Source organism: Lampris incognitus, chromosome 4 (assembly GCF_029633865.1).
Source record: "Lampris incognitus isolate fLamInc1 chromosome 4, fLamInc1.hap2, whole genome shotgun sequence".
NCBI classification, from domain to species: Eukaryota; Metazoa; Chordata; class Actinopteri; order Lampriformes; family Lampridae; genus Lampris; species Lampris incognitus.
This window is the reverse complement of record NC_079214.1, coordinates 17,315,071-17,342,304: the sequence shown is the minus strand read 5'-3', so window position 1 is coordinate 17,342,304 and position 27,234 is coordinate 17,315,071. Positions and strand designations below refer to the sequence as shown.

The 27,234-nt window shown below is 42.3% G+C and overlaps 1 protein-coding gene across 2 annotated transcripts; it reads right to left on the bottom strand.

Moving 5' to 3' along the window:
• Positions 1 to 817: 817 nt before the first annotated feature.
• LOC130111496 (ubiquitin-conjugating enzyme E2 Q2-like) lies at positions 818 to 26,521 on the bottom strand. 2 transcript variants are annotated; one of them, XM_056278712.1, is made up of 13 exons: positions 25,856 to 26,521; positions 25,389 to 25,493; positions 20,146 to 20,268; positions 19,825 to 19,881; positions 18,806 to 18,961; positions 18,095 to 18,179; positions 12,172 to 12,232; positions 11,973 to 12,063; positions 11,821 to 11,879; positions 11,339 to 11,387; positions 11,116 to 11,211; positions 9,445 to 9,511; positions 818 to 4,726 (listed from the first exon to the last, which is right to left on the bottom strand). In XM_056278712.1, exons 1-13 carry the CDS (start codon positions 26,012 to 26,014, stop codon positions 4,695 to 4,697), a joined length of 1,140 nt encoding a protein of 379 aa, XP_056134687.1. In that variant the 5' UTR covers positions 26,015 to 26,521; the 3' UTR covers positions 818 to 4,694. The 2 variants fall into 2 exon arrangements, with proteins under 2 accessions (XP_056134687.1, XP_056134688.1); XM_056278713.1 differs by having other exon boundaries at positions 18,821 to 18,961.
• Positions 26,522 to 27,234: the final 713 nt, after the last annotated feature.

The following is a 27,234-nucleotide window of genomic DNA, read 5'->3' as shown; positions in this document are numbered from 1 at the left end:
ACCACAACCAATCAGGCGACAGGTACCGCCCCCTCTGTACCTTCACGTCGTGGGATCTCGGAACAACCAGTAAATAATCACCAACCACAAATGTTTATGAATTTTGACTGGGACTATTAAGTTGACCCAGTCTGCCAGCTAATTTGGCAGTTAATTCGTTAGCAATGTTATCCCCCCCCCCTTTCTCCCCAATTGTATCCGACCAATTACCCCACTCTCCCAAGCCTTCCCGGTCGCTGCTCCATCCCCTCTGCTGATCAGGGGAGGGCTGAAGACTACCACATGCCTCCTCCGATATATGTGGAGTCGCCAGCTGCTTCATCTTTTCACCCTGACAGTGACGAGTTTGGCCAGGAGGATGTAGCGCATGGGAGGATCACGCTATTCCCCCCTGTTCCCCCTCCCCCCTGAACAGGCGCCCCGACTGACCAGAGAAGGCGCTAGTGCAGCGACCAGGACACATACCCAAATCTGGCTTCCCACCTGGAGACACGGTCAATTGGCGTCTGTAGGGACACCCGACCATGCCGGAGGCAACACAGGGATTCGAACCGGGATCCCCGTGTTGGTAGGCAACAGAATAGACCACTACGCTCCTCAGACACCCTGTTAGCATTGCTCACTTAACAGTAAGAATGGGGGAAAAGTCGAACCTGCTAGCAAGCAACTGTGGTAAATGGACAAAAGTTTTGGATTGTAAAAACTCGGGAGCACTGACGTCCGGAAGGCTCGTGCATTCTGCTACAATGATTGACAAACTAAAACGCAAATAAGTGATTAGTTAAGCAGACTTATAAAAAAAGCAGAGATATTCCATAAAATTATTTATTCATAAACTTGATGCAAGTTTACAAATTACTGTACATGGTCAAAATCACCCTTGCAATGGAAAAAATGAAACCAAACCAAAGCATGCCAACAGTGCATAACTTTATAACCTGGCCCCCACAAAATAAAACAAGGAACCCAGAATCAGGCTAGTTCAGATCTCAGACCAATATGCTGTTTGCCAAACCCAAAGACACATTAGTCATACAACCATGCTGGTTAAAAAGAACCGGCTATTCACTGCACAAAAGACAAGTATCCACCATATGGCATTATTCTTAGTGGCAGGTTTAATGATGTCGGTTTACACCAATTCTGATGGTACAAGTGCTACTGTGTTGGGGCCTGTGGTGTCTCTAAAAGTGATAAAAACAGAAATTACTGTTGCCCATGTTTCCTGGATGTTCACTCCCGTGGCTCAGTAAATAACTGAGGGAGAAATGCGTTCTGTGCCATATCGTATGCGTAGCACCATGTGGGTAACTCGCTATGCGAATTAAGAAATCCAATAACAATAGAGAAGTCTAGCCTTATTATGAACCCCACTCAACCCCACTGCTGCCTGGTGTAGCTTTGGAACCACTAACTGATGCATTGATACACAATAGACAGTAGTATTAAAGAGACGAGGCAAAAAGTATTCCAAATTCACCCAAAGACCAAGCAAAAAAAAAACTTCAGGGTTAGGGGACAAACCCAGCACACTTTTATCACTCCACAAACTTGCTAAACAGCACAAATCAATCAACTGATGTTTTATGACCCTGAAAGATATTCACAAAAGCGAAATAAACTCTTGAGTGCCATCCAACAGCAAAGCAAGCTGAAATTGGCAAAATATGGGACTATTTTCCCAGAGTTGAATCAGTTCATCTGGACATGACGTTTAGTGGGAGAAACATTTCATCACTCATCTAAGTGACTATTTTGTCTTAACTGCACCCCCAAAAGATAGTTAATTTTGAATTTCTTGATATTTTTGATGCAATCCTTAGTGCAGTCAAGTGTGCAGTTATTACTCCACCCCCAACAGATACATTTAATTTTGAATTTCTTGATATTTTGATGCAATCCTTAGTGCAGTCAAGTGTGCAGTTATTATTCCTGAGTTTGCTTCTCTAGAGAACACACAGGGGAGGGCTCAACAGAACAACATGAACATTATGACACCAGTGGCAGCAAAATACCTCAAAACCATGCCAGTGGTCCTCAGGTTAAGATCCATGCACCAAAGACCAGATGAAAGTCTTGTCAATTGCTTGACCGGCACTATGACGCCCTGGGGCTCAAAACAAATGGTTTGGTACAACGGGTTTGTGATGTGGACCAAGCTGTACATAAAATGCTTATTTCTACCTTCTTTTTGAGGATAATTGTGTTGTGACTGAGGTTAGAGTGAGAAAATCCAATACTCAACTCAGAAATGAGGATTGACAGGAATTAACTGAGCTTTCACTGCTGGTTTTTTTTCTTCAGAAAATGTTTAAACAATGTGAATACCCACAAAACAAACACCCACAACATAATTGTGAAAGCATTAAGGGGAATGCTTGACACTGTTTTCTGCATATATTCACATTACATGTAGGACTCAGCATGCTGAGGGACATGACAGCACTGAGAGTGGTTATGAATAGTAACCGAGAGTGAGGTGGCAACAGGAAGAGCTGGGTCCCCCCTTGGCAAATCTGGACAAATTCTGGACACGGACAGGACTAAAGTTAAATTTCTCAAAGAAGCCAGTAGATAGTCATGGCTATTGCTGTGAATTTGAATTTTGGTCAGGGAAGAGTCAGAGGGAAAAAAGGTCACTTTTTTTTTTCCAGACCATTATAAGCGCAGGATTAGCAAAGTGGTCAGAATGTCAACCAGCTACAAGGACTAAGCGAGTTACTGCACCGGCACCACACTGCTGAGATTTATTTTCCTCAAAACGTTGAACCACCAAGTTGACCATCTTTCACTGCATAGCCTTACTGAAGTTCATCAAGTTTAGGTGATTAGCTACAAATAGCCAAAATGCCTGGAATGCCGGAAACAGCTGTGTCTATGCAATTACTGTTACAGCCATTATAATTAAGAGGTGGCATTGAATATGAGGAGCGATATCGACATTGTTGCCGATAACTTATCTAAGAATTAAATCTCAATAAACAGAAACACATAACAGTAGTAGTCATTAAGCTTACATAAGAACATGGTTTAAGGTGTTCCTTATTTTGAATTCTGCAAGAGTAACCATGAAGCATTTTTTTTCCTTATAATTGAGTCTTTAGAAGTTGCAGTGCCCCTCCTTTTAATAGTCAAGGGTATATAGTAATGTGGTCTCTGCCCAAACAAAGACCCAGACAAGGTTACATTAAAAACAATTAAATTGATTTGCAGAGATACAAATTTACATGTTTACATGTGGAGTCAAAATCAATTACATTACAGTGTGATACATTTCCAACATGCCCCTGCTTACCCTTGCTATGTTTCAGTGTGCGGCCAGCCTAACAATGAGCACTATAGCCTGTAGGGAGTGGCCTAGTTAGAGGTGGTTGTGGCAATGAAAGTTGCTTCCATCTTGGGAGTACAACAGGATGCCATTCTTCATTAGGACTGTCCCACCCTGGCCACAGAAGTCTCTTTGGCTTCCTCCCCACCTCAGGGCTTCGGGCTTTTGAAGATAAGAGTTTTGTTTGTAAGCAAGCGAGCCTCGGGAACACGATATTCCGGAGAAGGGAATCTTGGCATTAAAAAGATATCACATGAGCACAAATATAACAGAAGCCATCCATGGAGAGTAGGACAGCGTTCCTACCACCACCAACATCTAAATGTTGGTCCCAGCCATCACTGTGTTACACGAGAGGAATGTCATGTGCCATTTTCCATTCCAGTTTTCAGCTGGAGAGGAAGTCTCTGGCAACTGAGCATCAAAGTGCTGCTGCTGGAAGCTTAAGCCATGCCTTGCCATTGACCAAAGTCACAATCTAGTAACCTCGGCATGTTTGGCGTCAAAAATCGAAGGGTTTGCCAAATCCACGGATTTCTTCCCTCCCGGAGGAGTATGGGATGACGTCGCAACTGAAAAACTAGTATGTATCTGACAACAGATGCAAAAGAGAGATAAATATCCTGTACCAAGCAGCAGAGCAGCAGTTACGAATGCTGGTTTTGTGTGTGTGTGTGTGTGTGTGTGTGTGTGTGTGTCTCTATCTTCTCCTGGATCGCCACCTTGTCGTGGTGGAGAAGCTTTCATGTACTACTGATCCCAAGAGCTATGCCGTCCGGAGCTTGGCTCCCGGTAGGGTCACCCAAGGCGGATAGGTCAAGAGGGAGGTTCCGGATGAAGCGCAAGCCAACAAAAACGTCAACCGCAGAACTGGCGGAAGACAATGCCAGTGAAGGCGGATGAAGGCTGCGGCTACAACAGAGTGTGGTCCCCAATTGTTTTGGTTCTCCATGCCAGTGGACTCTGGCCACCCGCTGGCAAGGACCGTGTGGTGGCTGCAGGCGCATCAGCCACTCTATGTAAAAAGCTGTCTTGCACAGATGTCCTCCCACAAGGATACCCACAAGGACCTAGAAGGAGGACAGTCGTACTCGACCAAGAGTGACCGCCGATGAATGATGATGGTGTGTGTGTGTGTGTGTGTGTGTGTGTGTGTGTGTGTGTGTATGTATGTGTCTCACAGGGTGATTTACAGAATGTGGAAAAATTTGGTTACGGGTTCAAACTCCCATGAGAACAACTCCACTTTGAGAGAGGAAGAAAAAATGGTTTGAACAATACCGAAACAAAAAACAAAAACATCACAAGGAAAAGAAAAATAATCCTTAACGTGTGGTCCCAGAGCAGGAATGGCAATGGTCCTAGCCTAACCGTCCTCTTTAGGGGGTGTGTACCAACCTGGGGGGGGAAAAAAGAAAACAATATTATATAACGGCCAAATAGTAAACACAGAGTACCAAATCTACAGCCATGTGAAATTTACCTTCTGATATAAATAATAGGCTAATAATATAGGTGGTGGGTACCAAAAATGAGTACATTCACATGCACACCAACACCCTTGAGCTTCATAAAACTTAAAATAATTCAAAACAAATAATTCATTTTGAGTAATTTCAGGCAAACCAACCGACAGCTTCCACATGATTTAGTTGTCGAGTTATTTTAAGTTGTTTCATTTTCCAGGGAAGATATTTCTTCTTTGTAATATGCCATATTGTGACATGGAAAGGAAATTGATGGGAATGATGGGCGCCCTTTTAAATGACATTTACAGGTTAAGCATTTTTGAGAGATTACTCCACTATCAGACAGGCTTTCCTCAAGTCTGATTTGTTTATTGTGATGAAATGAATATGACTCGGTTTAGCCTTGCAGTTTAATGGTGATTTGTATATTACCCACACTATTTTGGTTAACTGGTACAGTGTATACACAAAAAGGTGATATTACAGTAATATTAATTTAAACCCTTCAATTTTAGTCTTATTTGGAACTTTGGCATTTGACGACTTAACCTGTTGACAGTTACAACAAATAGCTGGTGAATCTAAGTATTACAGGACTTGGCATGCTTCACGTGAAGAGGACTTGAACACTGTCAGTGGGATGAATACTATTCATGAAAAGCAAAATTATGAACATTGTTTGAAGCTGGCTGGGGTGGGGCCCACTTATATAGTAATCCTAAGGGACTACATAAAATTTGTAATAATCCAAAAATGTTCTTTTTCTACTTGACAGTTTAAATCAATTTTGGGGTTAAGAAAAAAAAACCCCGCCAAGAACCAACTGCTGGTAAAAACCATACCAACAACCCCCCCCCCAAACAAAATAAAAGAAAACTTTAAGCCAATGTTTTCCTTATTCTTGAGCTCTAAGCCACTTTATTTTTTCACTGTATTCTTACAACAAATTTTATTGTTACAACTAAAGTGTTCCCTGCATTTAGCCCATCCTACTGTATGGGAGCAGTGGGCGGCTGCAGTGCCTGGAGGACCAACTCCAGTTCTTCTTTCCAGTGCCTCTATTACAGCAGTCGGGCATTGCCATGGGGCGTCAGCCATCAGAGGAATGCTTCCTTTCAAAGCAACGAAAGGTGCTCCGCTGCCTGCATTGCATTCATGTTGTGTCCAAGCTATAAAAATTGCCAAGGTTCAATTCCTAATGGCTGAGGCACACGATCTCTATTCCCCTTCATACAGTTTGTTGAAATAATGAAAAATAAAGTTGATACTGGTTGTTTTCTGGTGTACTGACTCACTTAAAAAGACAGGCTATGAGCAATTTAAAATAAAAAGCGTTTTTTTTTTTGAAGTTCTATTATCTTTATATGACAATACCCAGCTCTTCCTATCATTCCCGCCAGATGACCTCACAGTCTTGGCACGGCTATCATCACACCTTGCTGAGATCTCTGCATGGATGAAAGAACGCCACCTCCAGCTTAACCTATCCAAGACTGAGCTCCTTGTCATCCCAGCCAGTCCACCCTTACAAACATCAGATCAATATCCAGCTCGGATCAACCCAACTCATGCCCACACAGTCTGCCCTAAACCTGGGTGTCATGATTGATGACCAACTAACCTTTAAGGTTCACATGGCCTTGACTACTCGGTCATGCTGATTTGCCCTGTACAACATCAGGAAAACTAGACCCTTCCTTTCTGAGCATGCAGCACAACTCCTGGTACAGACTCTTGTTATATCACGCATTGACTACTGCAACTCCTTACTGGCAGGTCTCCCTGCATGCACTTTCAAACCTCTGCAAATGACCCAGAACGTGGCAGCGCATTTGGTCTTCAACCAACTCCAAACAGCACGTCACCCCGCTGTTCATATCCCTCCACTGGCTCCCAGTCGCTGTTTGCATCAAATTCAAAACCTTGATGCTCGCTTACAGAACAGCAACTAAAACGGCTCCCACCTACCTGAACTCCTTCTTTCAGGTCTACACTCATTCCCGCTCACTACGCTCTGCCAATGAAAGGCACCTGGCACTTCCGTCACAATGGGGTCCTAAGTCACTAGCTACACTCTTCCCATCTGTAGTTCCCCAGTGGTGGAACAAGTTACCAAACTCCATTCGATCTGCTGAAAATAGTTTGTGGTCAAAACATGATGGTCATAGGGCGTGCCTCGTAGAGCAGGTAGATCGTCAGATTTGCGCAATGCTGATGGCAAGGCGACGCTTGTTGCAGAGCTACGTGATTAGGGTGAAAGGGTCATATTGCCTACTTTCAACCGAGCAATGATAAAGAACAGTGCTGCTTTAGGGGTACGGTCACCCAGTTGCGGAGATCTTACAACTCAGATTTAAACAATACGGAATGTGAGCCATTTAACCATTTAAGTAAAAGGCAAGCTGTAACGGAGTTATGGTACAGAGGTCATGCCATTCATTTGACTCAATCGACCCTTCCTAAGTACCGTTGTGTCCGGATGAACTGATTCAACTTTCTGCTGTCTTTACCTGGACTATTGAGCATGCATAAAGACAATTTTGCACACTCTGCTCAATGCACTCCTGCATGGGAATAATAATAGGTCATGTTGCTTGAATTTTCTGGATAATAATCATCTTTTTCTGATTTTTTGTTGTGTAGCCCATAAACCAAAGTCACAGAGGAGAGGAGGAACAGTTAAAGCCCCTCCTCTAATGAACCCCACCTGAGCAGCGACAACCAAAGATTGAGATGTCGACTTCCACATGGAAATGATATTGCTGTAAAAGCTACAAAAATGCAAACCAGCCAATTAGGGAACTGTGATTCCTGTTCCACGTTTACGAGCTCCAGATATTCAAATGCTTAATTTGTGCCGGATCCTGCCGGCACAAATTAAGCCCTTGCAGTGAAAGTGTCAAAACCAAAACATTATGTATTCGAACATGAGTCTTGAAAGTAAACGAGAAGTCGATCATGTTTCGCAAGCCAGCAAATCATTCACTGCTGACCCTCAGCACAGGAGAACTAGAGGAACACCGGATGAACGAAAAATAATTCACCTTATTCACCTCACCACCACGTGATGTGCCATTGTCTCTCATGTTAAAACTGCGCTATAAAAATACAATTTCCTCCATGTTGTGTGGCTTAGCTTCACACCACAGTCCTTCAGGGCATGCTAGACGAGCTCAATCAGGTTCAGATCAGGCGACCTACAGTAGTAAATCACCCGGACTGACCGTTATTAGGCTGTTGAATAGGCATCACGGGCATCTCGTCACACATCTTGTCCATTTTTTAAATGTATATAAAAAGTTTGAAAAAAAATAGCCAAAACAAAAACAAAAACCTTTGGCACATACAAAATATACGTCATCTTGGTCCAGGCACTTTCTTTGTCCCTCTCATTCCCCATTAATCCCAAATTAAACAGATACCCAATTTCCCCTCGGGGATGAAGAAAGTATTCTGATTCTGATAGCAGAAAATACAAACTTTTTGACATCGTTTTAAACGACTTCTTTTTCTCAGAACAAAAGGCTGTCAGATTATTTCGAAATGACTGTCACGCATTAGTTTACTTTGGTGGCTAAGCAACTGGTTAAGTGATGCATATTGTAGTGTTTAAACTGCCTTTCTCATCCTGACCCAAGCAAAAGCACCTTCATTTCATTAGGTTGTTCTGGGGACTTGGGGTATGATGAAAGATCAAGTTACTAGGTTATAAGTGAGGACATTCCTTAAGAAGGAAAGTTGTCAATAGCACCAGTTTACCAGATCTTCCTCCTGTTTTTCTACATATAGCTCGCCTATTAGCATGTTGTAGCAGTGTGGTCACTGTCCTAGTAGAAGCGGCATGGTCACGTAATGTAAAAACCGCAGGTAATAGCGAACCTGGCAACCACTCTTAGCGGGTTTTTAGAGCCACTTGTCCAAAAACATGGATCTGATTTATTTTCCACGGATTACTGCAATTAATGTGTAAACAGAATATAAATCATTTAGACTTTAGGTCTTAAATGTGTTTGCAAACCCCACTCAAGAGAACACCAAACAGTTATTTTTATGGATTTGATGTGTACTTTGCGATCACAGAAATGCAATTACAGACTGGCATCTTATGGCAATCTCATTCTCGCACGCGTACACACGAGAGAGAGAGAGAGAGAGAGAGAGAGAGAGAGAGAGAGAGAGAGAGAGAAACTGCAGTACGGACTGCTCACATTTGTCACCTGGTGGTTTATGGTGCGCACTGCAGCTAGTGCTGGATAAAGACGCTCTCCCAAAGTCTCCCTTTCATTTGGCTCAATCGCCGCGTGGCCTTTACCACTGCAGCAATTAAGCCAAATGAATGGAGTTACATCTGTAACATAAACCAAAATGCCATATATATCCTGTAAACATGCATATGTTATGGCTGTGATGTGGGCTTACAACACAAGCATGCTGTTCAGTGACTACCTTATCAACGTCTGGTTAATGTAATTCATAACCAATTACCCTAAACAAAAGCACAGGGCTAGGATTATGTGGACGTAAACGCTTGTATTTATTACAGCAGCAAATGTGCTAGCATCCATCTTCCTAAGCGCTGATGCATTGGCAGGAATTCTGTTTCAGCAAAAAAAGATGAGAAATACTCCCTGAGACAAGAACACTCACCGTTCTTTTCATGGATCTGAACCAGGGACTTGTAGGACTGCTGTGCTCTGGCAAGATTGTACTGGTTCTGAAGAAGAGACCAGACATAAAACCTTTAAAATGTGCTATCTTCACCATGACAATAAAGAAGAGTAAACATCATCGAAAACAGGCTATGAAAAGTTCAAGTATAATTTTGTCCAGTGAGAAGGGGAAAATAAAAGATGGAACCTCTGATCGAACTGTAACGGTCACCCTCTGACCCACAATGATGTCATATTCAGATGTCTAAATAGCTATAATGCAACTATTCAAGCAATGACAAAGCCTGCTGAATTAACACAACAGCAGGTCACTAGCTTAAATTTACCCTTCTCTAGATAAGATTGTGCTAGAATGAAAACTTGCATACATGTAAGTATGCAATGGGAAACTACCAATCTACTTAACAGGCCTGGAAAACAAGCATTTCAGAAACATGTTCCAGTTCTACAAAGAGGTACCACTGCTGTGATTATGAGAGAAAACTTCTTAAGTGGTGCAATTTTCAGGGCGATTACCATCAACTCAAAAAAAGAAAAAAAATTGCACAGGCAGCTTCTAGGGATAAAAATATACCTAAAGTCTCCTTGTTGCTTTACGAATAATGTGGAAAGTCTGAAAAGCAGTGTTTGTAGTTTGCCTTTGGTTCCCAAAATGAACAACAAACATGTCAGTGGCTTTAGTGAAGGACACTCATTATGTTAGACGGAATAGAATAGCTCTGGTTTTCAGGTCAAGGTGGTGTTTAAAATGTAGACCAAAAAAAAATGTGTATGTTTAATGATAAACCTTGTTCTGGCAAACTTTATTGTTAACCAACAAACAAATTTGGTGGAGGCAGAAATGAAGAGCATGTCATTGAGAGATATTAAAATACATATCATATTTATGTAAACAAAAAAGACCTCAAAATGGGACTATGGGGTGGCAGTCTCTCAGGAGGTAGAGCAGGTCGTTTGGTAACTGGATAAAAAGCGTCTGCTACATGAATTTGTAAACTGGAGGGTTGCTGGTTTCTTTTCTCGGCTCCTATTGGCAAAAATGTTGAGGTGTCCCTGAGTAAGACACCCAAATCCTAACTGTTCCCTAAGAGCTGGTTGTTATGTTGCTTGGCTGACACCACCATCAGTATGTGTGCGAGCGTGTGAATTTGTGGAATTAATTAATTACATAATTAATTAAGTAAGGCGCTTTGAGTGGCTGTTTCAGTTAGAAACGCACTATATAAAATGCAGTCCACTTACCAAGATTTCCTTTGGCAGCAAAAGGCTAGCCTGGAAGAACAAGCTTCCCTGGGTGGTTTTGTAACTAACTGATTGTTTGGTGTATTTCAAATTCTATGGGTAGCCAAAAACAAACAAGACACCACTGAGAGAACAATCTTTGGAAAGTGACATGCAACTGAAGCATGAACAGATATGCATCTCTGACTGTTCTCTGGGGAAGAATGCGACGTACTATATATCCAGTACTTACTGAAGGACTAACTGGTTCACATATAAAGTGCTGCAGGCCAGCTTTGAGGGCCAGACACTCAGGTCTCTCTCTTGTTGGAGAACCATTATCATTGTCATCATCATCATTCATTGAGCAGGTTAAGTTACCACAAGAAATTTGTTGATTTGAAATGAACAATGTCTTTCCACTTACCTTATTGGCTCCAAACTGCACTCTGGCTTTTCCTTTGACTAAAGTGGCATTGATCTGCATGATAACAGACTCTATGGAATAGGCACTACTCCAACCCTGCAATGTAAAACCAAATGCTGTCGTTTAAAATTCCAAAGGCATGTCATTGTCCATGGATGTATTGCTAATTGTGGTGTTGGTACAGAGCAAGCTGACATTCAAATTAACAGATAAGAAGACATACCTGTTTTGTTAGAAGCTCCATGCACAGGGCACCACCTCCAAGAACATAACTAGAGCAAAAGCAAAGGAGGAAAAGTCTGACTCAGACGGGAACACACTTAAAGCCCTAATAGACAGGGGAAAGACTCCGCATCACACATTTAATGACTGAGGTTTGCGGATTACAGTCATAGACAAGCATACATGTACAAGATTGTTAAACATTATTATGACAGCTCAATTTGGTTAAAGGCATGATTGGGAGTTATGCGATTTGAATCCTTAACCTCCACACACTACAAGGTAACTTGTACCAACTGTCCATGGTGAACAAGCCCTATTTTGTGAAGACTGGTGCACTCTCCATGACCTTAAAAATCAGTTGGTACGGACAAATCAGGGTTACGATAGGCCTTTAAAATGTCTGGTGTGTTCCCGGCTGTAGACTTTTATCAACAGTGTTATCAAAAAATGTCAATGGTGTCATATTCCAAATGAACTCACCCTCCAGAAAGCACAGGCGAAACTACCCGTACAAACGGTGGATCAAAGGGGAAATTATCCTATGAAAAGATGATCGCAAAATTTAGAAAACTATTGGCATGACAGACTCAAAATAGTCTGTTATTTGTATGAAAGGTGCAGGGTTTACTCACTTTATATGAAAAGTTTAGCAGAATGTAATCCATTCCCTCTTTTTCCTTTAGGACTTGTAAATCACTGTGTAAGGGGCTATCTGGGTCCACCCTGTCGGATTTACACAATTGTGCCATCAGCTTATTCATATAAACTACATACAGGAAAAAAAAGGAAACAAAGCAACTATCTTGCATCACTGAAGCAACGCCTACTTACGTCCTCAGCTTGACGTGCCATTCATAGAGGCTGTCATTGACAAGCTCCACTGAGTAGATGCCTATAGAAAGAAAGATGTATATGTTTAAAAAGATATGTGAGGGCCTGTTAAATTACATTAAGAATTCATAGATGGGCCATGAAGAGGTACCATATAAAAATATTCATATTCCCTACTACTCTATATAACTCGTACAAGTATTTTAATTCATATAGGCACAGACAAGCAATTCTGCACCAGTAACCTAAAACCATTTTTTCAAAGATGGGTGAAAAAGAGGCTCCTGGAGAAACAGCACATCAATCTGGTGTTTCATTACATGCTTATTCTGATTACAAAAGCGGATCTGGATCACTTGCAAATATTTGTGAAGTGCTTAATTTAGAGTGGCAATTGAAAATTCTCACTTATATAAATATTTGTTAAATACTATCGTTCACTGAATGGGGGGACAATGACGATTCAGCCTGTCAGTCACTGATGAAAGCTCTTGCATTTGCAGTAATACAGAGCAATATGAATGTGTGTTTGTGGCGACATTCCCGCCAAAAATTCCAAACGTTGCAAAGGTGGTAACAGCAGCCAGCAGCAGATGGTCTGCCAGAGATGCTACGTGGACCAAATGCTCTGTGTTCCAGTGCTGTGGTGGATGACTCCTGGGACATGTATGCCAAAAGAGAATGCAATCAGAAGCTTTTGAAATTGTCATTTTAACCTTCTCAAATTACCAAATGGGTGGGTTATAATCATCAATTCAGCAAGAGACAACAAAGTGGTCAATCACAGTAAGATACTCTGAATCATCTTTAAAATGGACATAGCCTTATCTTTTGGCAATTGTGAACATTACAACTCTGGTAGACGGTGCAGTGAAGACAAACACATATATTACAAAAGCGGTTTTTACTCATGGCTGCTTTACAGTAGACCCCTGAACCCTTGTAAGTGGGCTGTGCACCAGGTCCGGCCAGCAAGAGCCAAATGTCTGGCCCGTGCTGACCCATTGGCACTAACACACCTGTCATAATAAGTGAAATAAAGCATGCAACATGTGAAATAAAGTGCGTGCTGCTCTACTTTATTTTATTTCTTTTTGGATTTTTCTCCCCAATTACACCTGGCCAATTACCCCACTCTGAGCCGTCCCGGTCGCTGGTCCACTGCTGATCCGGGAAGGGCTGCAGACTACCACATGCTTCCTACAATACATATGGATTTGCCAGCTGCTTCTTTTCACCTGATAGTGAGGAGTTTCACCAGGGGAACGTAGCGTGTGAGAGGATCACGCCATTCCCCCCTCCCCCGCCCCAAACAGGCACCGCAACTGACCAGAAGAGGCGCTAGTGCAGCGACCAGAACACATACCCACATCTGGCCTCCCACCCGCAGATACAGCCAATTGTGTCTATAGGGACGCCCGACCAGCTCTATTTTATTTTGACCTCACCCCACACTTGATCTATGCCATAGAGCGCATGTATACAGATGTAAAACATACTCCGTGCTCTCTACAGTCCTTGACTAGAGAGAGCCACTCACCAGCTAAGTCACAGATAACCAATAACTGTCCCAAACCAAGAACATGGCCTGCATGAAAAAGCACAGTCAACCAGGAAAACCGTCAGTTCAAATCTGACTGGACTGATCAGTTGTTTTATTTTAACGGACCACGCCAATGCTAAACTGACATGCTTGATATGCATGCAGACTGTAGCTGTCTGCAAAGTCGATAATATCAAGCCGCACTTCAACACTATGTATGCTGCCAGTTTTAATGCCAACGACCCTACAAAATCAGATCACCGCAAACATTACTACTACTTTCGGCTACTCCCATTAGGGGTCGCCACAACGGATCATCAGTTTTCATTTCTTCCTGTCCTCTGCGTCTTCCTCTGTCACACCGGCCACCTGCATGTCCTCCCTCACCACATCCATAAACCTCCTCTTTGGCCTTCCTCTTTTTCTCTTCCCTGGCAGCTCCGTATTCAGCATCCTTCTCCCAATATACCCAGCATCTCTTCTCCACACATGTACAAGCCATCTCAATCTTGCCTGTCTTGCTTTATCTCTAAACCATCCAACCTGAGCTGTCCCTCTAATATAATCGTTCCTCATCCTGTCCTCCTTCGTCATTCCTAGTGAAAATCTTAGCATCTTCAACTTTGCCACCTTCAGCTCCGCCTCCTGTCTTTTCGTCAGTGCCACTGTCTCCAAACCATATAACGTAGGTGGTCATGCAACCATCTTGTAAACCTTCCCTTCAACTCTTGCTGGTAACCTTCTGTCGCAAATCACTCCTGACACACTTCTCCACCCACTCCAACCTGCCTGCACTCTCTTTTTCACCTCTCTACTGCACTCCCCGTTACTTTGGACAGTTGACCCCAAGTATTTAAACTCATACGCCTTTTTCACCTCTACTTGCATCCTCACCATTCCACTGTCCTCCCTCTCCTTTACGCATATGTATTCTGTCTTGCTCCGACACACTTTCATTCCTCTTCTCTCCAGTGCATACCTCCGACCCTCCAGGCTCTCCTCAACCTGCACCCTACTCTCACTAAAGATCACAATGTCATCCGCAAACATCATAGTCCAGGGAGACTCCTGCCTGATCTCATCCATCAACCTGTCCATCACCATTGCAAACAAGAAAGGGCTCAGAGCCGATCCTTGATGTAATCCCACCTCCACTTTGAACCCATCTGTCATTCCAACAGCACACCTCACCACTGTCACACTTCCCTCATACATATCCAGCAACACCCCTACATACTTCTCTGCAACTCCCGACTTCCTCATACAATATCACACCTCCTCTCTCGGCACCCTGTCATATGCTTTCTCTAAATCCACAAAGACACAATCTAACGCCTTCTGGCCTTTTCTCTAATTCTAAATCAACATTCTCAAAGCAAACATCGCATCTGTATTGCCCTTTCGTGGCATGAAACCATACTGCTGCTCGTTAGTCGTCACCTCTCCTCTTAACCTAGCTTCTATTATTCTTTCCCATATCTTCATGCTGTGGCTAATCAACTTTATACCTCTGTAGTTGCTGCAGTTCTGCACATCCCCCTATTCTTGAAAATCGGTACCAGTATGCTTCTTCTCCACTCTTCAGGCATCCTCTCACTTTCCAAGATTGTGTTAAACAATCTAGTTAAAAACTCCACTGCCATCTCTCCTAAACACCTCCATGCCTCCACAGGTATGTCATCAGGACCAACTGACTTTCCACTCTTCATCCTCTTCATAGCTGCCCTCACTTCCTCCTTGCTGATGCACCGCACTTCCTGATTCACTATCCCCACATCATCCAACCTTCTCGCCCTCTCATTTTCTTCATTCATCAGCCCCTCAAAGTACTCCTTCCACCTTCTTAGCACACTCTCCTCACTTGTCAGCACATTTCCATCTCTATCCTTGATCACCCCAACCTGCTGCACATCCTTCCCAGCTTGGTCTCTCTGTCTAGCCAATCAGTGCAAGTCCTTTTCTCCTTCCTTAGTGTATCACCTCTCATACAATTCACCATATGCCTTTTCCTTTGCCACCTCTCTTTGCTTTCGCTGCATCTCCTTGTTCTTGTCTACTTTCCTCATCTCTCGACTATCCCACTTCTTCTTTGCCAACCTCTTCCTCCGTATACTTTGCTGAATTTCCTCATTCCACCACCAAGTCTACTCGTCTTCCTTCCTCTGTCCTGATGACGCAAAAAGTACCTTCCTAGCTGTCTCCTTCACTATTTCTGCAGTCCTTGCCCAGCCATCTGGCAACTCTTCACTACCACCCAGTGCCTGTCTTAACTCCTCCCTGAACTCCACACAGCAGTCTTCCTTCTTCAACTTCCACCATTTGATCCTTGGCTGTGCCTTCACTCACTTCCTCTTCTTGGTCTCCAAAGTCATCCTACAGACCACCATCTGATGCTGCCTAGCTACATTCTCCCCGTCACTACCTTGCAGTCTCCAATCCCTTTCAGATCGTGTCTTCAACATAAAATATAGTCCACCTGTGTGCACTTTCCTCCACTCTTGTACCTCACCGTGTTTCTCCCTCTTCTTGAAATATGTATTCACCACAGCCATTGCCATCTTTTTCGCAAAATCCACCACCATCTGTCCTTCCACATTTCTCTCCTTGACACCATACCCTACCCATCACCTGCATCATTGCATGTTTCATGGAACCTTGCTAAAGCTAAAAAGTCATTCACTGATGCAGTGTTTATTAAAAAGTATATCATTGATATGGCTGGCAAAGTTTTAAGGCATGATGAGAAAAACAAGAAAACGGTTGTGGAGCTATTAAAGCAGGTGTCATTGTCGACTAACACAGCAACAAGAAGAGTAGAACTTTTAGTGGAGGAGTATTTTTCCAATCTACTCACCGATTTGAAGAAAGCAGAAGCCATATGTTCTGAACCAATATAGAAGAGCTATCTGTGTTCGCAAGATTTTTGTGATGGGAAGACCTTTCAGGAAGGGCTACTTTTTTTTCTTTTTTCTTTTTTTTTGCTTCTTCTGCTTGGGCACAAAACTGGGGAAATCATCTTTAATGAATTAACACAGTTCTTTGAGAAGAATGGCTTACATATGAGCAAAATTGTGTCCGTTGCAAGGGATTGGTAATCAAGCTTGCCGCTGTTAACTCAGCACACTTATAATTTCATTGCATTATTCACAAATCAGTGTTGTGCGCTAAACTGTGCGAGGAAATGAAAGAGGTGGTGGATACTGTGACAAGACTGGTAAATTTACTAGAGTTCTAGTCTGAAACATCGCCTTTTCAGACCATTGCTGGAGGAAATGTCAGCAGAACACTAGAACCTTTTGCTGCATAATGATGTTTGCTGGCTGAGCAAAGGCCGTGTGTTGGAGAGGGCATGCAACCTGCGCAATGACCTGGTGTCATTTTATCTGGAATGCGAAGCCAAAAAGCCTAAGAATATCAGCACTTTTTAAGTAACAATATGATGATGGCATATGGTATTTTTTTGTGATCCTCCCACATGGGACATGTGGCAAGATCCAGCGATGAAGGATTTCATGACAAGCATGGCAGAAAACTTCAAGGAATGATTTGAAAGCTCCCCTAAACTCTCAGGTGACATCCCCCTCTTCCCAAAACAGCTGTTCTCCATTTTGGCTGACGGCCAGTGGACTGCAGAGGCCAAAAAGGCTGGTACCTTCCATAGATGAGGCAACTCTTCAGATAGAGGTCTTTGAGATGGGAAAATCTGATTTGCTCAAAGCACAACACATGGACATTGGGATGATTGACTTTTGGATCAATGTGGTTCCCCAAGCTCAATTCAAAAACATGAGTGGTTCCCCAAGCTCGAGTCAAAAACATGAACTATTGCAATGCTCCTACTCACAATTTTCCCCGCCAAGTACATATTTGAGTCATTGTTTTCTTAAATGATCTCGATCAAGAACCAGGAAACAGACTCTCCAATGCACATCTTGGCCAGTGCCTCAGGCTTGCCACAACAGAATACCGGCCTGACATCAGAAGGATTGCCTCATCCCGTCGCTCTCACTTCTCTCACTGATTGGTGAATTAACATCCATTTATTTTTGTCCATAATTAAATGGTTGGTTTTGGACTTATTTAGTTTCAAGAGTGCTTTTTTTCTTTTCTTGTGTGACCCTCAACAAAAGCTTTGAGAATCCCAGGCCTAAATTATTACTACCACTAATAATTATAATAATAATAATAATAGTAGTAGTAGTAGTAGTAATAGTAGTAGTAGCAACAACAACATCTGCACATAAAACAACTTTTGCTAGCGCAATGGGGAAAAAAACCCTGGACATTTTGGCCCTTGGCTTGGCATGCATGACATGATTTGGCCCTTGGGGAAAACTAATTGGGGAACCCTGCAGTAGACTCTTCGAGCAGAGTACCTACCTGTCTTGTAACTCTGAGACCTGTAGATCTCTCTAAGCTCCTTCATTAGGCGGTCAGAGGCTTGCACTGAACCAGATACCGCTCCCTGAAAAAAAAAAAAACAATACAGACACAAAGCACAGCAGATGCTTTTCACAGTGAATGCAAGCCTATCATCTCCAAAAGCATAGGCCAGCAACAAAGTATAGGTTGTATGCCACTACACTTCAACATTTATTTTTCTACGCTGTTTGAGAAAATGCTCTGATTCGCCTAAACTGTTTCCTATGGATAGTTCAATTGTTAGACTCAATTAATTTTGACAGATTTCAGACACCAAGAGAGGCCCAGTCAGGCCACTAAACAAATGACGAGCTGACAGGGGACCATCCTAGGACAAAAATCTTTTCACAAATCTACACTGCTTGAAGAGGACACACTCAGAATCTGAGAAGGAAAGGCTGAATCAGGACACATTCCCTTGCTGTTAGGTAATCTTATCTAATAAATTTCTTATCACTGATTTTAATATATCTCTTCTCAAAACTTTTCCAAAATTCCACCTTGCAAAGCCGAGAACCTAGGATGAAATAGTTGGGTTGGTTATGCTTATTTTCTAGATACACATTTCAAGCAAGAATGCAAAACATTAAGGAATATGTAAAATATTAACTTAGACCAATATAACCACATGCTTCCCCAACCCCAAAAATGTATGAAAGTTCACCTTACCGAATGAGCACTTACATTCAAGTGGTCCTGCCTCTGGTTCTTGCGGATCTTCTCCAGGATGGCCAGGTTCTCCTTCTCAATTCCATCATCTTCTGACTTCTTCCCATCTAAGGGCTCCTCCTCTTTCATTTCATAGTGGTCTAGGTCCTCTATGTCCTGTTGTATTACATTTTGCATTTTTACAAATTTATCCAAACCCCACTACATGCAGATTACAAAGAGTGCAACAGCAGGACGAGGTATAATTCCATTATGAACTGAATATACAACCAGCTAGTCGTGAGCCAAAGCGTCATAACTACAGAACCTTGACAACAAATGTAACACAATCTTTTACTCCAGAAACGTTCATGTTTGATGTTCATGTTTTTTTGATCTAGCATTATTCTAAATTGACTAAATGGATGGACAGCAACCAAGATCAATGGTGGTTGACAGTGATAAAAGGAAGGGATTATGGTCACATATAAAAGATAAATACTCTTGGAGGAATGACACCCTCATCAAACTAGAGATAGTCCCAAAGTATCACCGCATGCAATCAAAACAGTTTAACAATGCTTTTTTTAATATATATATTCAACTGAGATAAAAGGAAAATATCCCAGCAGGTGCCTAGTATAAGAATACACTTTGTCATTTGTATATACATACAATGAAATTCACTCTGCATTTAACCCACCCTAGCTGTGTAGCTAGGAGCAGTGGGCAGCTGCCGTGCAACACCCGGGGACCATCTCCAGGTATTTCTTCCTATTGGCTTGGTCAGGGCACAGACAAGAGTATCAACCCTAACATACATCTCTTTGATAGTGGGAGGAAACCGGAGTGCCTGGGGGAAACCCACGCAGACACGGGGAGAACATGCAAACTCCACACAGAAAGGACCTGGGACGGCCTGGGGTTCGAACCCTGGACCTTCTTGCTGTGAGGCAACAGTGCTAACCACTGGGCCACCATGCTGCCCAAGACACTGAGAACAGTAGTTCATATGTATTACAACAGGGCTGAATACATACCTCTCCCATTTCTTCTTCCTCTTCTTCCTCAGATGTGACCTCATCTGTAGTTCCATGCTAAAATCACAAAAGAAGTTGAGCCTAAAACACATGCACTGAGCTCAGAGTACCTTTCACTGACCAAAGAAAAGCCTATTTGCTCAGAGAAGTGCTTGGTGTGAATAATTCAACTCTTCTATGAGGTGTCTTGCAGTTCCTGTAAATATGGGTCTGGTTTTCCTAAAGACTGACATCCAAGGCAAACAGTAAAAAACTGCCCTGTGTTATGGCTGCACCACAATAACACTAAGTATTTGATGAGAACACATTAGGATGCCTTGCCTTGCGGTCTTGTCCTATGGGGCCAGCAGGCAGGGGCTGGTCCAGCATCTCCACATCAGGGTGTTGGGGAAGGTTGTAGAGCCGGCAGAGGTCACAAATGAGCTTCTTCAACTGTTGCAAAAGCTGGAATAGAGAATGCCAATAGGAAATGTTAGTTAGATCATTTAAGATAGCAAGAACTGGATTTTTTTTTTACATACTTGTTTAGAAATTTTATAAGGTTTAACTCTCAAGGACAGTGGAAACTACCCAAGATGTCACCCACTGAACTTCTTTTTCATGACAGTCAACCAATGGTTAGAACCATCTCTAAGGTTTATGACGCTGTTACTTTTTCTGTCAATTCCTGAACCAGAAAGATCTAGACTTGGGGGGGGGGGTAGGTACAGAGATTGATCCAGAACTGTAGAGGGACTTATGTAGCAAAGGTGTTATGTGTACTCTAAATTCAAGATATCGGTTAATTCAGCTCAATTTTTTACATCATTTTTTTCTCACCCCGTCCAAGCTACATGGGTTTAACCCCAATCTCTCATCCCTTTGTTTTAAGTGTGGTCTAGTAGGGGGCACTTTGCTTCATTCCACTTGGCAGTGAAATAAACTACAAGGTTTTTGGCAGGGATTTGTGATGCTTTATCCACAATTCATGGAGTTGCTTTCCCAATAGATCCCGAGATATGCTTTTTGAGCAACTCAATCTTTTTCTAATCTTACACATCGTCATTCCATCAAGTTTACAGAAAGCCTACCGGCCATTGCCAAAAAATGTATTGCAATGAAATGGAAGACAGATCTCCCGTTGCCAGTTGGATTATAGCTCTCAGAAGTGAACAATTGCATACCTCTGGAAAAGATAACATATTCACTAAGAGGAAAATATAGCAAAATTTTATCAACTACATGGAGAAGCTCCCATCTCACATGATTGAATGATCATCTGAATAGTCTCTCTATTTTCACCAAACTAGTGTTGCAAAAGACAGTATTCTATTGTGGTTGAAGTCAAGTCAAGTCAATTTTATTTGTATAGCCCAATATCACAAATTTGCCCCAGTGCGCTTTACAGCAACACAACATCCTGTCCTTAGGTAATGCTGTCCTTAGATAAAGCTAACCTGTCTTTTTTTTTCCCTCTATTGTTTTACTTACTGTTGGTGGTTAAAATTTTAATTGTTACATCTTTATTTTATTGTCTGTTAATTTAATTTTGAGACGTCTAACATACAGTGAGCATTTTTGTATTGTCAATATGCGGCTATGTGGTTTGTATACCATTTGAAAAACAAAAATAAAATGCTCAAAAAATAAAAAAAGATGGCAAGAACTGTAGCACAGGAATAACACAAGACAAGACAGGTGACAGATGCACTGTTGCAGGCATGAAAAGTGAAGTGCACGCTTTTGTTGAGTGTTGTCAAGGTCTCATTTTTTGCTGCAGTGAACAACATAAGTGCAGAGCTAAACACTGAGGCCATGTTCACACTGTTCTGTTTTTCCCCAAACTTACCAGTGCATATTTTACACAAATATTAATAGAGTGGCCTCAACATGGGTGCAATACAGATGGAGATGACAACAACCACTTTGAGAGCTCACCAATCAAAACAGAGGAAAAACAGTGTCATGCTATTTTAAGCAGCTAACAGTTTAAGACAACAACAATCATAAATTACATGGAGAAAGCACTAGTAAAAACAGCTTGGCAGTATTTGCAATCGAACACCAAAAAACTCTGATAATGGACTCATTATTAGAGCACATTAGCCATGCTGAGGGAGTATCTGTGGACTGAGTGTCATACTGTCTGCTGATAGTGCCAACTATTGCTGCTGGTCATTCTGGACACAAAGTATACGTCACATGACCTGCTTTTGTAAGTTATCAGCACAAAATATAGTTGACATAGCACTTTTTCAAAAAACAAAAAAAAGGAGATGGTGTGAACATGGCCTTAATATGGGATTGAGGGCAGGCCTATTCTGACATTCAAGATTTTGTGAAACAATACAGCAGAAATTGTTTTTGTGCCTGATCATATTTACACTAATTGGGCTACTCACATATGACTTTAGTGTAAGCATTCTGGTGTACAAAAAAAATAAATATAGTGTCTGTCAACCCTTGAGTGACTCATAACAGCTGGAATTCAAAAACATTAATGCTAATGTATCATGCATACATACAAAAAATTAATGTTGTTTGCACACAAAAAAAAAAAACTACATAGGCATTAGTTCAATCAATCAATCAATCAAGTTGAATTTTTTACAGCGCTTTTCTAGCTGTTGTACTCATTTAGCAGGATGCTATACTTCTGCTAATTTGGTGCAACTAAAATATAGGCCAAACCTGAAACATCTGTGCAACAATCAGAAAGCCTGGCAAAAGGGGTTGGTTGATTTTATCTATGCCTTGAAATTCAAAGTTTGCCTTTCTTCTAGCAAACAACAGTGACAATCGTTTACTCTTTGTCACAGCCAAGAGCTAGTGAAATTAGTCCACGGTACTATGGAAAAGTACCAAAAAAAATCCTCAAGCACACAAATTGACAAAACTTGTTTAATGAGAATGTATTGTGACTTTTCAACAGACCATGCAGTATGGATAGGGCAGCTGACATGTTGGTTTGTAAAAGAAGCTGCTTGTAGTTTAGAGACATTTAGAAGTCAGAAGTTGTCTCAATACTCACATGGCAAGGCCAGTAGACCTGTTGAAAACCCAGATTATTGTCCCTGCCAACTGGACACGTCACCCGAGTTCCCTTACAGTAAGTATGGCTGGGTCAGAGATGCTTGACAATACTGCCACATGCAATCTATCTACTGATGTTTGAATGACCAGAGGACATGCTAACTGCAGTAAATTCTAGATATGTAAATCCTGGGAAGAGAACACCAAGTGTAAAAACAACACTACAGCTAAACTACAGTTGATTTAACTGTAGTGTAGCAGCAAACACTTTAACTAATCCTCCATTTACAATCGTACCAAAGTGAAGGAACAAAATTAAAAATAAACACTTAAAATCACTAATATTTGATTTAAAAAGGCCGATTAAAATAGACTGCTTTCCATCAGTGTGTTAAAGCAAACTCTGATACTTAAATGGTCAGCCAAAAGATGATTTACCACCATTATCTGCCTACCATTATCTGCCTTCTTTCAATGACACCACACTCAGCAAACCAGCATTATATTGCTATACGGTGTAGTCTTCCTGCTGTAGAGCATATTGGTTGACAAGTCATTAAAACTTGGTTACCCCAGTTGGCCTACTTAGCTCCACTCTTTCCCTTCAATCCATTTGTGTCATAAAACTCATTTAAGAAATGTAAACTGACCGGCACATGACCCAAATATGCTTCCATATGCTGGGTAAACAAAAGGACTACATAAGCATTTAACAATGAATATACAATGCCTTGCAAAAGTATTCAAGCCCCTTTACAGTCTTCACTAATTTCTGGATTATAAAAGATACTCAATTATTTTTGTGAACCCATAAGCTCTAACAGCGTGTTCCCAAAGCCAAAATAAGTTACATTTCGCTGACTTTTTATTAATAAATTAAAAACTAAAATATAGTGCTTGCATAAGTATTCAACCCCTTGTGCTCTGAAAGCTCAAAGTTTACACAAATGACAAATTATTCCTAAAACAAACTCAGGTTAACACAATTGGACATAATTAGTGTGCACCTGTCTCAATTGTGGGTACAAAAAGCACTCTGTGTAAAGTTCATTAGCTGGGTGTGAACTCCATCAGAAAATAAAGACAAAGGAGCATAATACTGAAGTAAGAGACAAATGATTAAAATACAGAAGGTGGGAAAGGGATACAAAACAATATCCAAGTGTTTGGATGTCCCACAGAACACTGTTTGCGCCACTGTCAGAAAGTGGAAGCTGTATCACACCACCCAGATGCTTTGTAGGACAGACCGTCCCTCAAAGCTAAGTAAGTGTCCAAGCAAGATGTGGGCTGGTGAGGAAAGCCACAGATGATCCTGCAATCACTTTGAAGGAGTGCCAGAGGTCAGTGGCTGAAACTGGAGTAAGTGTGCATGAGTCAACCATATCACGGGCACTCCATAAATCTGGCCTGTATGGGAGGGTGGCAAGAAAGAAGCTGTTGCTCAACTATGCATATTAAAGCACGCTTGGCGTTTGCTACCAAGCATGAGAGAGACCCAGTTAGGATGTGGGTAAAGGTTTTGTGGCTAGATGAGATGAAAGTTGAGCTTTTTGGCCAAAACACAAAGCGTTGTGTGGTGCAAACCTAACACTGCTCATGCCCTAAAAAACAACCTCCCCACATTAACGCATGGCAAGGGCAGCATAATGCTATGGGGTTGCTTTTCATCTACAGGCACTGGGAACCTTGTTCAAATGGATGGCGCTAAATACAGGGAAATGTTGGAACAAAACCTGTTGCAGTCTGCCATAAAACTGAAGCTTGGGAGAAGGTTCACCTCCCAGCAGGACAATGATCCTAAGCACAAGGCTAAAGCAACAATGGCATGGCTCAGCAACAAAAAGGTTAACGTTTTTGAGTGGCCACGTCAAAGTCCGCACCTCAATCCCATTGAAAATCTGTGGCACAGACTGAAAACCGCAGTCCAGAGGCACCATCCTACAAGACCTGTACAAATTCTGCCAAGAAGAATGGGCGAAAATTACTCCAGAAGAATGTGCAAAGCTTGTACATACTTACCCCAAGAGAATCATGGCTGCTATTGCAGCAAAAGGGCACTCTACCAAGTATATATGTGGGGGTTGAATACTTATGCAAGCACTATTTTAGCTTTTAATTTATTTACAAAAAAAAAGTCAGCCAATCACAGCTTATTTTTGCTTTGGGAACGAACATGCCGTTAGCGCTTATGGGTTCACAAAAATAACATTGTTAAGGAACAAATGCGAGTATCTTTTATAATCCAGAAATTGGTGATGACTGTCGAGGGGGTTGAATAACTTCTGCAAAAGGCGCTGTAGGTAGATACGGGTCATCAACAGGTTTGCTCAGCGAAGAGCTAACGACTGTTAAGAGCTGCCAATCTTAGATTCCACAGCCATACGTGAAATCCTAAGATCCGTGCGTAAGTGAAAAATGTGGATCCTTTAATATTTTGACGGTTATTTGCGTAGAAAAGGATAACGTTACTGGCAGACCGCTGCGATTCGGCTCTACTGTTTTCAGTCCTTTTCGATCAGATCCAAAAGTATGAAGGCCTAAATACGTACCAGTGTGCTGCCTTTCCTCACATCCTCTAAGCGCTCCAAAACTTGTGCCAAGCTTGGGTCGTCAGAGTCCACGAACCAAATTGGCGGCGTAGAAGGATAGGATTCCTAAAGAAAGCACAGTACATTTCGTGACAGTCAATATTCCCCCCACAGGATGATCACGCCAACGCGTTTCCGTCGTCCCGTGTATATCACGGAGTTCGACACGCTGTAAAATAACGCAGGTTTATTTAAGGACGGTATTTGAGAGTAAGACGACATTTCCAGTTGCTGTCAGCTCTAATATTGGCTCGCCTGATCCACCCGCCAAGGCTTCGTGGGTGCCAAGTGCTGGCTGATGAAACTACGCAAAAACCCGTCCTACATGCGACTGGCTAGCAAAATTAGCTCGTTAACTTCAGCTTAAGGGGGGAAAAAAAGGGAAAAAAAGCAGTGCCTATAATCGCAAACTCAGACCCTTCTCTTACCGTAATGTTGCAGTGAATAATCAACAGCTTTTCCCCGGTCACGTTAAACTGGCAACTCAGCTCGTCGGGCTTCCAGTCAATTATCCTGAAACGTTCGTGGTTCGGATCAAATATGGATTCCAAAAACTTCAGTTCGGCCTTCAGCCCCGACACCGACATCTTCCGTGCATCTCCGGCCGGGCCACTGGGGAAGGGGAGAAGTCGGGACTTAGCTTTTAGCTAGGTTAGCCAAAGCCACAAGCGCGATTTCGGCGTAAAACAGACGAAAACGGAGTGACGAAGGCGGGAAGAGTTGTCCTCCTGCCTGTCGCCGGACACCTATTTAGCGTTTTAACAACGCCGTCTAGTCAAATTCGGGGCGACCCGGCAGATTTACCGGCGGAGCGGCTGCCTGGCATGGTAAAACAGCTAGCAGGCAGCACTCGCATCCGATACCACCGCGCTAGTGAGCTAGCAGTCGGCGGTTGTTGTCTTTCGCTCTATTGTTGTTGTCTAGCCTGTGATGTCAACAGCGTTTCAGGGCTCTCACGGCGTTCCTCAACCGCACCCTCGCGATCTCATCGGACAGTTCCTTACTGATTTCACAGGGAAATGGTGGTCCGATTCCCACAATCAGAACTTATATGCCGACGTTAATTGCTGTCGTTCATCCCGGTGTTGAACTGTGGCTTCGTACGGGGTTTAAAGATGGCGTACGACCATCTCCCCTTTCCCACAGAGTCCCAGCATTCAGCGCGTGTACAATTGATTTTTTGTAAAACAGAAAAGAAAAAAAAAGAAGACAAGTTTGTTTTATTTGATCTGTAAGTAAACCGTTACATCTTTACCTGTTTCAAGGTGGCACGACTTTTGAATTTAGGCCGACAAAGGCAACGGTTTCTTTTTTCAGATGTGATTTTAAAAAAAAAAAGTTCATTATAGGAATTCACCTTAGCATTTGGTCACACGAGGCCTCCTCTTTCTAATGTCATTGCAACTTTGTGACCTCCGTCTGGCCAAAGCGAGGTGGCTGATGGAATGTGGACGTTTCCATATTCCAAGCGAAATTATCGAGTCACAACGATTCTCTCTTTGGCTGCACCTCGCCTTTATCTGCCCGAGTCCATACACGGCCCGCTACACTATCCTTTCATTTGAGCTCTTGTGAAGACATTAAAGGCCAGTCTTCGGGTTACATTGTATATATATCTAAATATTTGCTTCTCCTGAGAGTCATATAGAGAGGAAAAGTTGGAACTTTATTCCAACGTAAATCTTTGGAATTTACCTACGATAATCAAACCTCACGAATCACCATTGATGGCAGTTAATACAGGCTATGGTTTTGGTGATTCTATTTCAAGCCAGTCCAAGGAAGGATAATTGGATTTTTACTACAT